General features: G+C 38.2%; 1 protein-coding gene across 5 annotated transcripts in view; it reads right to left on the bottom strand.

The window, feature by feature from the left end:
- Window positions 1–13,333, bottom strand: part of sdk2b (sidekick cell adhesion molecule 2b) — a 320,863-nt gene that overhangs the window by 12,041 nt on the left and 295,489 nt on the right. For 4 of the 5 annotated variants that reach the window (XM_084135537.1, XM_084135534.1, XM_084135536.1 and 1 more), the window contains exons 31-43: window positions 12,536–12,639; window positions 11,202–11,272; window positions 10,182–10,317; window positions 9,641–9,697; window positions 9,060–9,161; window positions 8,854–8,969; window positions 8,228–8,414; window positions 5,884–6,021; window positions 4,640–4,849; window positions 4,431–4,556; window positions 2,829–2,993; window positions 2,591–2,731; window positions 1,779–1,917 (exon numbers count right to left, since the gene is read on the bottom strand). In XM_084135537.1, coding sequence (XP_083991663.1) covers window positions 1,779–1,917; window positions 2,591–2,731; window positions 2,829–2,993; window positions 4,431–4,556; window positions 4,640–4,849; window positions 5,884–6,021; window positions 8,228–8,414; window positions 8,854–8,969; window positions 9,060–9,161; window positions 9,641–9,697; window positions 10,182–10,317; window positions 11,202–11,272; window positions 12,536–12,639 — 1,692 coding nt within the window. The remainder of the gene's footprint in view (window positions 1–1,778; window positions 1,918–2,590; window positions 2,732–2,828; window positions 2,994–4,430; window positions 4,557–4,639; window positions 4,850–5,883; window positions 6,022–8,227; window positions 8,415–8,853; window positions 8,970–9,059; window positions 9,162–9,640; window positions 9,698–10,181; window positions 10,318–11,201; window positions 11,273–12,535; window positions 12,640–13,333) is intronic. The other variant, XM_084135535.1, reaches the window with a different exon arrangement.

Genomic DNA, 13,333 nt, shown 5'->3' with positions numbered 1-13,333 from the left:
TATGAACTACCTGTACCTCAAAACTCTCAAGTCAATGGGAAACAAATGCCGTTTGCTGTGAAGTTTTGTTCTCATGGTGGGCTTTGCTTGAGAAACCACAGACATGCCATAACAGACATGAAAACATCACATCACAGACCCCCATCTCAGCGGGCAGTCTTTGAAACCTGACAGTATCTCGACAGAGAGAAGCTCTCTGTATTGTGTTACTTGAGCTGTGATATGTCATTGAGGTTATACCAGCAAGACTTGAACCAGCTCTCTTCACTTTGCAGTGTTTCAGCAACGTCTTTGATTCTTTCTACCTTGATGCTCCTGTCACTTCTCTAAGATTTTCCTGAAGTTCTTCATTCACTTCCCTGATCCTCTCAGTCGGTGAGCTCACAATCCAAATCAAGCTTCTTAGACCCTCCACTCGAGAGAGAACAAAGCCTGTGGAACTTCATCTGCGCATTCCTTCCAAACCTCTTCATTAATCTGCGGCCAGAGGAAAGAGCCTGGCATCCCCTCAAAGACCAGAGGACCTTTGATCCTCCTCAAGGTGACCCAGGATGAAGGAAGGCAGATGCTGAGAACTAAGGAGTGATGATAGGGTGAATTGACTCTACACACCTGGTGCACCTGGAAATATCGCTACAGGTGTGTGATTCTTTTCATGACAGTGCTTGGCTATATTCTAAATATTGCAGAATTAAATTCTACTCGCAACTTATATTTTATGTGCAAGGACATACATGTTAGCACAAACCGTGATCTTGTTGAGGAGATGTCTGCTAGTAGTTTTATAAGCAATCTGACTTCATAAGAATAAGACCATTCTTGTCAGGTAGATGCTAATTTAAAAAATAATAATGCACAGGCAAGAAAAATGTAAAATAATCTTATTTGTCTAGAGATTGAGATAGGGAGGTTAGGTTCAAAATAATATGTGCTGTAAAAAAAATAAAAAATAAAAAAGAATATAATACAAAATAAAAATACGATTCAAAATAAAATTACAATAAAAATACAAATATACCAAAAAAAAATACGATCCAAAATAAAAGCTAAAAACAAGTTGCTGTACACACTATGCAAACACTTATACAATCTTCAAATGCAGTGTCTACACATCCCACCACATCCATAATTTCATAAAATATATTGACATTAGACAATTTTAGTTGCATTAATTTTAAAACAGTCCCGTTTCACAGAGAACGATGGCATTATGGGTGAGGTCACGAACCCGAATCTGTTATTGCACTTAGCCTGTGCCATGTCAGAGAGAAATGGCCTCATTAGTGGAAACAGAAACTTTTATATTGAGTTTTATGATGGAAAGTAGGATCTTATGAAGGTAGCCATTTGGTAATCCAATCAGTCTTTCCATGAAACACTTAGATGTTGGGCTATTTTTGCCTCATTACTGCCACGTGGTTGAAGCTTTATGGGAGTTTGATAGTTCTATGTGCAAAGTACAAAATAAGCACATATGAAAATTGATTTACCACTTCATATACACATTTTCAGCATATTGGGCAAAATGACATTTAAGTATCTGATCAATGTAATGACAGTGTAATACTTGCCTGTTGTTAGTGTTTGTTAGGTCATTGTGTTATGAGTGACAAAGTGTGTTTGTTGGGTGTGAAATCTACTGCTGTGTCAAGCTGAATGTTGTTAAGGAGAACTGTGTGAAGAGTTGTGAAAGTGACCTAAGTACAATCCTAATGATTGTAAAAAAACAGTAAAAACCTTCAAAACGGAGACAAAGAGAGACAGTAACTTCCACTGACCTGGTATAGACACCATTTTTGCGGCAGAAGGAATTTTTGACTGACAGTCGACGATTGTTCAGTTCCAAGGCGGGGAAGCGGCTCTCGTCCAGACTGACCATCTCTCCATGTGCCAGTGCATTGCAGTTGGAATTGTTGCCTGTATCGGATGAGATATAGAGACATTAAGAGATCATAAGATGCAGTTTGGACCAAAGCCCGATACATCACACTGAGATGCGATGAATTCTGTTCTGGTGAAGATGATGCTTTGGGTCCAAATTAATGGAACAGGAATTCATTTTGTTTTGGGGTTGGTCACAATAACAGGATGCAGTGCCACCAAAACCACAAGGCCATCATATTGGCATTTTTGGAGCTCAACATCCTCATTAAGGTAGAAAAACTTCTTGGCTGACACAAGTAGTGTTGTGTGAACGGTGCATATATGTGTGTGTGTGTGTGTGTGTGTGTGTGTGTGTGTTGGACATTTGTGTTAAGGAATGTGTTTTTGTGTGGAAGGAAAAACTAGGTCTCTCATGCTCCCTCAGTTTGTTTAACATGTTTAGTGACCCACAGTACTGTTGTGTTCTGCCTGCTCTTACTACAGAAATGCTGACCGCACATTTACACACACATACCACAGTGATGATGTCACAGCAACAACAAAACACAGCACAACAATGCTGTTTCATTCATCATGCCACTCACTGAATGACCCTCTGACATAAACAAATACACAGACAGACAGACAGACAGACAGACAGATAGATAGATAGATAGATAGATAGATAGATAGATAGATAGATAGATAGATAGATAGATAGACATACTTGAGTCAGATTTCTTGGCATATTTCTTGCTCTGGCCTCTGATGATGAGGATGAAAACTAGAAGAAGGATGAAAATGAGGCCGACCAGAGCCACCACTACCAGAAACCACCATTCCTCATAAAATGGAGACACTTTTTGGGCTGGAATTAAAAACAATTGCATATGTCATTAGTAAAATTGACTTATGTCTGAGTTCAGATTACACTTTTACTAAATTACTAAAAGGTTTGAACTAACCTGATATGGATGGTGATGGTTGGCTTGGAGACCCGTACCCATAGTCATTCACCCCAATGACCCGGAAGTCATAACTGACTCCCTGTTTCAAGATGTCCATGTTGAAAGTGTATGATGTCACTTCCTTGGGAATGTCCTTGATTAAGATGTCCCACAAGCCTTCATCTGAAACATTTTTAGAAAGAAAAAGGCCTAGTCATATATAGTGGCATAGTTTGTCTCAAAGTTCTTTGAGTCTGATAACCTTAAAGACACAGCACACCCAAATATGAAAATCCTGTCATTATTTACTCATCTTCACGTCATTTCAAACCCATATACTGTACAATTGAGGGTGAATCATGTGAATAATGACCACATTTTCATTCTGGAGTATACTGTCCCTTTAAGAACACTTATTTTGTGTGTGTGTGTGTGTGTGTGTGTGTGTCTAACACTGCAGAAGCTGTCAGAACTAATAATCCAGAGGCTAGATCTCATCAAATACAATTTCATCACAATATATAACATTTCATTTCAGCTATGTCTAGTGTGTTTAATGTGTTACCAAGAACCTCAAGCGCCTTCAGGAGCATTGGAGAGAGAGAGAGAGAGAGAGAGAGAGAGAGAGAGAGAGAGAGAGAGAGAGAGAGAGAGAGAGAGAGAGAGAGAGAGAGAGTGAGTGAGTGAGTGAGTGAAGTGCTGGTGTCATGTGCCAGGCCTGGCAGAGAAAATTACAGGGTGAGATCTTCAGGGCTGAGAGTGACAATAATATTCCACTTCAACACCACATGAATGGCATGCAAAGATGGTCTGGCTGCATACATCACACTAATGTATGGATCTTTAACACACACACAGTTTCTTAAACCAATCCCATCTGCTCCTCCCTCAGAACTCACTCTTTTCTCATTCGAGCAAGGGCTTCTCCTCAGTCATTGAGGAAATCTGATCTGCACTGTCACAGTTGGAGCGCTCACATCAATATATCTCCTTCATCGGACATAAGCTGCCGTCAGCATCTTTTATCCAGACGCATATGGAATCACTCTTCATTGTTTGGGACAATTGTATCTAAGAGTTTGGCTCAGTTTGACCTCATGCTCAGTCTGGGCCTTAAAGTCGGAGACACTGCGTTTACATAATTCTCTGAAGTCTTAAGTTGGTTCTTCTAAATCAGAAAATATTGAGTTTTTTTTTTCAGTGTAAGCTAAAACGTAGTATTTCTGTTTAATACCTATTTCTGTTTTATTTTCGACACTTTTTTGGGATAGATGGGTAGAAAATTGGAGAGAGAGAAGAGGAGTGGATGCTGGGTTCAAACCAACATTACCTGCATGAGAACCAATGCTTTTTTTGACAACAGCACTTCTCATTACAAGTCTGAACACTCTGAAACACGCAGCACATATTTATTTAACTAAATCACAGTCTTTGAGTTCTGACTCTTTTTATAGACAAAGACTTTAAAGAAACAAATGGAAGTTTGAAGACAAGGGTAAACTAACCAGCACACACACAAACCTGCAACTCCCATATGAGCATCAAGGTTCACTAAGCCACGACTCCAGTGTTTAATTTCTCAAACATACATGTGCACATTTGTATTTTTAATGATCTCACCTGAGGGTCTGGCCTCAATAACATAGCGAGTGATGGGTGCTCGTCCGGGATCCCCATTGGCCCAGTGGATGGTGAGGCCGGAGCCATATCGAGAGATGAAGGGCTCACCAGGAGGGCCCGGGGCTCCTGATCACAAAGAAGAAATAGGGTTACATGAGCTCAGCTGAAGCTGCTTAGCTGAAATAGCACAGAGGCTCTAGCATACAGACCTTCACCAGGTCCTGTGGTGATGTTGGCCTCCACCTCTGGACCATAGGTAAAGGTTTTGGCACGAATGCGGAAGTTGTACGTGACGCCATCCGCCAGGTCTTTGATTTTCAGCCACAGGGGGGCGTTCCCCTTCACGTCCACCGTCACGATCTTACTGACGCCTGGGGGGGAGGGGGAGTGAAGACAGTCGACACAGGCCACTGAGGACTCTAGACAAACACACTGCTTTTAGTTCAGGCAACAGGAGCTCAACACACACTCACTCATGGGTGTAGATCTCATTTCAACCATATTGTTGGCATCTGAATATTGATTGGAGGGTCCAAAATTAACATTCATCAAATGCCTAATGCAAGCGAAATGACTTTGGTTAATTAGAATTTGGCTGGAAAGGCAACACATATGATAGTGTTTTATTAACTAAAACGAAAACTTGTTAATTGAAATAAAAAAGAAAATGTATGATGAAAAAGTGATTTAAAAAGTTTAAATGATAATTAGAAAGGTTGCCTGGGCAACTACTGGTAACTGAAATAAAATAAATTGAACTACCAGAATTTTTCAAACAAAAATTGAAATAATTAATTGAAGCTAAATATATATTTAAATATTTAAAAAAATAAAACGAATAAAAACGACAAAAGCACATAACAAAATCACCTAAACTTAAACTAAATAAAAACAAAAACTGGAAATATAAAAATAAAAGGTATTTCAAAATGTTAATAAATGCTATAATAGTAAATAATATATAAATAACAATTGATGCTGCAACAATATCTGTGCTGTTTGTCATAAGCAAGGAAAAATAGCAAAATTATTTAAAAATATAGATATTATGTAAATGAAAATAATGCAAAATACTATTTCATGGGCAGTTAAGAATGGCTAGTAACTTTTTAAATAACTCACCATTGGCAGATGTGGCAAATGTTAATTGTGGACCCTGACTGATTATAATATTGATAATTTGATGTTAGAACAATTGTGGAAGGAATTGTTCCAGGGCCCAACACCCCTGCACACACACGCGCTCACACACACGCGCTCTCACACACACACACACACGCACGCACGCACGCACACGCACGCACGCACACACACACACACACACACACACACACACACACACACACACATGCTCACACATTTGATTTCTAACTGATATCAATTAAACTCATGATTATCTAGTAATGCTAGTAAAGTTGTTGGAAAAAGGAACTTTTAAGCTAAAGGCACTGACCATCCACAGGCATGCAGGGCTCGTAGATGAGTCTGTAACCCTCGAGGATGCCATTAGGGAAGACAGGCTCGCCCCACGACACGTTGACAGAGGTGGTGGTGAGCTCACTGAAATGGATGAAACTGGGAGCGCTGGGAGCTGAAAGAGAAAACATCTGCTAATCAGGAAAGACACGACAGACAGTCTCAATGGCTTAAACACGTCTGCCTTTCTCCTTTTCCTGGGATTGAGACTTTAAATCCTTCTTGGAATAAAAAACTGCTAGAAAAAAATTACATGTCATCCTTTGCCTGTCTCTATCTATGGGGGGGGGGGGGGGAGAAAAAGAGCAGACATAATACAGACACAAATCATTTTAGACGAAAGAGAGGAAGACAGACACAGCTAGTGAGAAGACAGACTCTTGCTGATTTATTGTACTTCCTTTGCTATGTACTTAAGCTCCACAGCTTGAGCCAAAATCATTTAATGCCAGTCAAAATGTTTTCTATATGAGCAATTGGTTATACTTTACAATAAGGTTCATTAGTTAAAATTAGTTAATCAAAGGTTGAAGGTTGTATTTGTTAACATTAGTTAATGCACTGTGAACTAACATGAACAAACAACTAAAGCTGTTCATTGTTTGTTCATGTTAGTTCACAGTGCATTAACTAATGTTAACAAATACAACCTTTGATTTTCATGGCGTATTTGGAAATACTTAAATTAATATTCACTAAGGTTAATAAATGCTGAAGAAGTATTGTTCATTCTTAGTTCATGTTATCTAAGGTAGTTAACTAATGAACCTTACTGTAAAGTGTTACCGAGCAATTCATGATATTAACAACAACTGTCAAGCTATGAAGTTGTAACTACAAAGAAAAACGATGCTCTCAAGAATTTTAATACTTCAACCATCTAAACTGCATACAAAAAAGTTATTTTTTGCAACATTTTAATTATTTAACCCCTTACTAGACACCCCCCATTTTGGCAAGCGGGACATAAATGAAATAGCCAAAATAAAAAGGTTGCTGCTCATAAGTAATTCTGAATAGACACAGAATGTCTCCAGAATGTGTTTGTGAAGTTTCAGCTCAAAATACCCCAGATTATTTATTATAACATGTTGTAAATTTTTGAGTGGAAGCAAAACCATGCTGTTTTCGTCCATGTATCTTTAAATGCAAATGAGCTGCTGCTCCCCGCCCCGCTATCCAGAATAGTGCTGTGCCTTTACAGCTCGTGCCTCGGATACTCTGCCGAAACATCTGTTTGGTTTTGATTATCATCTCTATTGTGGTCACGCTCACGTGACATCACAGTTTTTCAACATTATGTAAGCTTATTAATTGCATGCATTTTAAGCATGTGTATTTTAGATCTGTGTATTAAAGTGACAGCAGCGTAATATACAATACCTATGTATAGTTCAGTTCATAAGAATCATTCCCTTGAGAATCAGACTATACTTAGTGGGGAAGTTTATTATATTTGTCACATAGTTTTTCCTTAATAAAAAAGCAATGAATAAACCCACTGTAAGTTCTGCCGTTCATTTTTGAGATATACAGAATAGAAATATGCCATTTGCTTCAGAAATAATTTTTACATGCCATATTATAAACTACTTGGTTCTTCGTCTCTCCCCTTCGAGAATTTTATTAGCAAAGACGGTGAAAACAAAAGCCCGCATATAACAAAATAGTCTGGAATCTCCTCATTTTGACACTGAAGCCAACTTTACAATATCAGATGACAAAAAAAGTCACTTCTTTGGCACTCCAATGAAAAGCATATTTCTTTTAGACTCCAGGGGAAGTGTCTCCTTCAGAAAGAGAGAACAATCTCGAGACTGTGTCCCACAGACGCTCTGAGCCGTGAGCCAACTCACAGGCATGCTGAATGAAAACCACAAGAGCTGAATAAGGCAGAAATAACTCTGCTTCATCAGACCGAACTTTAAGCACACAAACAAATGCATAAAGCAGATTTACTGATTAGAAGCAAATGATAGCTTGTTGAGTTTTTGATATTTCTTGGCCAGTTGTCAGCAGCGGTTCGCATTCCAGAACGTCTTAGACACATAAATAATGAAATCATTTGAAATAGTTTCCATCATTCCCAACTCCTAATTGATTGCCCATGTGCTTACTGTAAAATAAGTGGCAAAAAAGTACAATTACTCACCACTTTAATACCTAAGAAAGGAGGGCTATCTAGCAGAGACCATAGTGGCCTTCCGGTACTTGGTACATTATGTGCTTAGCAAATAACCCAGAACAAGTGTTTTTGTTGAGATATACATGAAGGTCCTGGAGGAGACATGTAAGGACATAACTTTTTTAAGTTTCCTCACCAGCTTGTTGTGTTCTTCCTCTGGTCGGTGGACTGCGTGGCCCATCGCCCGCTGCGTTGAAAGCAGCAACACTGATCATGTAGGTGGTGTAGCCCGTTAGATTTTTGAGCTTCACCCCTCCCTCTGGCAGGAAGAGTGTCCGCAGTTTCTCAGTCTCGTTTTTCCGTTGATATTCCCAAAAGAAAATCTGGAATAAGAAAACAATAGGTCACACTCATTATTGTTCTGTATGTCTATTTTAGGCGTTCTACAACTCCGAGCACTTTCATGTCCCAAGACATTTTTCTTTTCCTTTTTTGTTATATGAAGGTCACATTACAACACTCTTGGAAGCATTTTCCCTGCCTCATTTATTATTGTAACCTTTTTAAAATGGCCTTGAAAATATGAAAATCCATTATGAAAAATACGAATTAGTACATTTTAAAATATGATATAATCAAACACTTTCAATATTTAACTGTTTTATAAAACTGCCAAAATCAAGCTGAATCATTCGAAAAATCTTTCAAGGTGTAATTTAGTTTAGTCAACATTAGTAAGAAAAACCCATGATTCAACATCTTAGAAATATACACATGCAAGTCACACTAAAAGCATTTTCCACTTAGTCATCAGAGTCTGACCTTATAACCCTGAATGTCTCCATTCTGAGTCTCCAGCGGAGGCGGGTCCCACGTCACATCAAATTGTGTGGCAGTGGCTGATTGGATGATCACATTTTGAGGCGGGGCAGTGGGAACTGTGAGAGAACGTCGATGTGATGTGAAGTTCTGTTCCTTTTCATTTGTCAGCAAAGAAAGGACTTCATAACGGTAATACAAGTTTTTACCTGCTTCACCAACAAAGACTTCCTGTGGTGAGCTAGTTGGTCCCTCACCAACAGCATTGTACACACTCATTCTGATCTCATATCGCTTGTGCTTCATAAGATCTATAAAAGTGCAAAAAACACAAATAACAGTTTCTTCATACATGGTTGGCACTTCACATATTAAATCTACTTCAAAACATAACAAAACAACAACAAAAAAGACAAATAATGTGTTTTGCTTTATATTAGATGTTCTAATTTCTGGACCATTTTTGTTTCGTTAACTTTGACTCAGGATTCCGGCTCCCAGTCCAAGTGATGAGTCAGTCTGCTTGCCTTATCTGAACTCAATTTACACACTGCTCTTCCTGCAGACATTATTGACGGCAGAGAGAAACCAGACCCGGCTCTTAACTTCATTACCACTCTAGACGTGAGGTGAGAACAGGCCTGCTGATAGCAGCTAGCCTAAACATCCAGGCTGCATATCCTCAACTGTTAAGCAAGACTTGACTTGTGCTGCATTAGGCACTATCATATATCAGTTTTATGGGAGGAAAAATATTGCAGATTGCTAGAACAAACAGGAAGTGACTTACTGTCCAGCTCGTACTGAGTGAGGGACGGCTCGCTGAGATTCCGCAAACTATATGGAGCTGCAGGAGCAAAGTGGAGGACATTTATGAAGAAGATATGATCAGAAAAATAATAAGAGTGAGAAATTAGCTTAAATATTTTAAAATAGTTTATAATGAACTATGCTTGGTTCACTATAATAATACTCGGGCAGGTTTTTTAACTAATATTTAATTCTTAATTTTGATTCATATTAATATGAATTAATTAATTTGATTAATTGATTATATATTTATTTCTTTTTTACATTTATTTAATTTTTCAAATACATTTATTGTTTTGGGCTGTGAATCAAAACATTAGTTAATATAAAAGATAAATAATAAATTAAATCACAATTTTCTTGGTTAGGTGCAAAAAAAAAGAAAGAAGGCCAAAGCACTACAACAAAAGGGTTTCAACATTGGTAATTATGTTGCATACTTTATTTTTGGGTCACGTCTCACCATATCTCGCTAGTAAGAGAATCGTCACTAGTAGAGATACTGTATGTTTTAAGCTTACATGTGAGTTCTGCCCAGCTGGTTGAAGCGCCACTGATGGTGTGAACGCTGAAACTTCGGAGTCGATCATAAAGCAACTCCCGATATCGGATTCGGAAGCCCAGCAGGATTCCGTTAATCTTCTCCTCAGGAGGGGGCTGAGGACGACAGGACAGGCTGAGCGAATGTCACCACATATAATCAACAGTGTATGTAATAATGGTGAGGTGTGGAATTTCTGTGCTACTAGTGTTCTGTTCATCTCACAAAATTGCAATTAGGGATGCACCGAAATTTTCACCGAAATTCTGTTTGCAATAGCCCTATGTGGTATAGCCGTGCTGGGCAACGCTGGTAAAATGACACTATACCCTCTTGTTCACTGATCTTGCTTGCATTTTTTAAATTCGGTATTATTAAAATTATTGAATTTTTTTTTTTTTTTAAATCAATTAATACAATACAATTATACAAAAAAGTTAATTTAAAATAATAAATAAATAATTTAAAAAAAAGCTTTTTCGGTTTTGGTTTTCCCGTCGAGTGCATCCAGAATATTCAGATTTTTCATTTCGGTGCATCGCTAATTTCAATTTCTCCTTCTGCTATTGTCAGAAAAAAGATTAGCTTTTAAGCCTTTAAGCTTTTGCCATTTGATTTGTGTTTGCGGTTGAAGGTTGTGTAAACACATGTGCGTTGCTAATATCCAGAGGGATAACATTTTTGCTCTGTCAGATCAAACTTCTGCAAATTTTGAGCTCAAGTTTAACGATCAAATCTGAGAAATCCCCCCCTAATAAAGCGTGAATGAACTGGTTCTGGTGGAGGAACCAGTTAATTTACCTTTTTCCACCCGAATGGATAAAAACGTGAACCAGAGGCCTGCGGCTTTTAAAACAAGCCCTCTTTGAAATGGTAATTCAGGGGTGACATTGAGAATATGTGTTTAAGATACATACTATGCCCTCCTGCTCTGTTATTACAAACCGTTGATGTAAAAGCACGGCTGATGCGGATGTATAAAGAGTAAAGTCTTACTAACCTGCCAGCAAATCAGCACAGAGGTTGTGGTGTGTGGTGTGACAGTCAGGATTGTGGGAGATTCGTCTGGAGCTGGAGAGAGCAAGAGATACAGTTAAACAGAGAGAGAGAATGATAACTGTGTACTTGGCATCATTGTGAATGCTTTGCCGCATCAGCTACAATGTCTTACGCTACATAAACACTGCGTTTCTAAACATGCCAAGCCTGTCTTACAGCCTGATTTGTTGCATTGGGGTTTTAAACAGGCATTATGAAGGGCCCGTCTCTCTTCACTAGAGTTGCTTGGGTAACATTTAGTCTCGTGGCAACCAGAGATACTGTATTACCTCACTTATTTTACTGCCTCCAGCAATGACATAATTGCTGGAACACAATAGCATCACCTGGCTTCACAATAAACCAACGGCTATAAAACAGTACTGTGGTAATACAGGCAGAATAGCATCTGTGTGCAGCATAATGGCCAATTCTTGAGATGCACATCACACACAGAGTGACTCGACTGTATATATTCAGAGAAAAGAGGAAGGCGGAGCCATGTAGAGAAGAATATGGTGTTTAATGGCTCATTGTTTTTGTAACAATGTAAAAGTCTTTACTGTTATTTTTGATCAATTTAATGCATCCTTGATGAATAAATGTATTCATTTCTTTCAAAAAGTTAATCAAATCAAATTAAATTAAATTAAATTAAATTAAATTAAATTAAATTAAATCTTACTGATACATAGCACACATAAATATTGGATGAAATAATCCATTGAAGTTATATTGAACTATTTTTATCCATCTTTAGGAAACAGGGTGTTTCCACCCCACAAACAGGTATTTGTTGGTCATTTTTAGCCTCAAATTTAATAAAAATCAAATTTAATACAGATCTTTTCCATTGTGCTTTACCAGAAGAACCAAATGACGCTGCTAAGTGTTTGCTTGTAAACAGTAATTGCATCTGTTTAAATTTGAAGTAATTTGTTTGAGATACTCCCAATATTTTTCTTTCTTTTTATTTATTCATGAGTAGTCTATTTTCTACTCCTTGCACTGTTTAGAGAACATATGAGATGCTGACTTTGATTTTGGCCATAACAACCTACTGTAAGCTGGTTGCTGGTTTAAGAAGGGTTTGGGTCACTTGTCAGCTGGATAGACTGAGAGACCAGCTTACTGACCAACTTAAGACCAGTTTGGGCATCTTGGAAACCCACCTTGATGCCTTAAAATGTCTAAGCAGATAGCTCGCTATATGTGTGTGTGTGTGTGTGTGTGTGCATCCACAATAAAGCATTGATAAAGAGTACAAGAGAAGTGAAAAGGGTTAAATGTTCTAACCATCCTGTAGTGTTGTGATAGCTTCACTCTCTTCACTGTAGTCACTGTCTCCAATATCATTAGTGGCCTTGACTCTGAACTGATAGGAGGTGAACGGCTTCAGTCTGCGAGAAATATCACACACACGAGTCAAAACACAGGAAGCTAATCAGAATATGCTTTGCATAAAGCCAGTATAAAGTTACAATGACTAACATAAATATAGCTGCAAGCAGCCATTACTGGGGCCAAGCAGAATAAGACGACAAGACATGCCAACATGTCTGAAAGTGTCAGACCAACTGCAACAATGAGCAATTAAAAGACATTTAAAGAGAAATTTTGTTATAACTTTTGACCACTAGGTGGCGCTGTTTCTAAATATTTTGAGTACCTTCAGGGGATGGTGTTGTTGGCACATTCTGATTTTCGTAATATTACACAAATGCATTTGTTTAGTATAGCATTTTGTCACAAAACTGTATTGAAGTCAATGGGAATTTCATGTTTTGTTCTATTATAGCGCCACCAAGAGGCTCAGTCCCACCATTTTTTTTATGTGTCCTCAGAGTGAGCCCAGACATATGTGTGTCAATTTTGGTGAAAATATCTCAATTCACTTCAGAGTTATAGACATTTATATGAAAAAACACGTAAAAAACGACTGACACATGACTTTGATTGGATTTTACTACCCCTTACTATCAATATTTTCGCATTTGGGCATTGGCATATGGCTATTGACCTATGTTTTCAAACTTCTGACGGTGGTTTCGTCTCGATCGGACTAGCGGTTTCGAAGATATAGCCAAATGTTTT

Source organism: Abramis brama (genome assembly GCF_963993115.1).
Source record: "Abramis brama genome assembly, chromosome: 14".
NCBI lineage: Eukaryota > Metazoa > Chordata > Actinopteri > Cypriniformes > Leuciscidae > Abramis > Abramis brama.
Note: the sequence above shows the minus strand (reverse complement) of the source record. Positions and strands in the feature narration are given on the sequence as shown.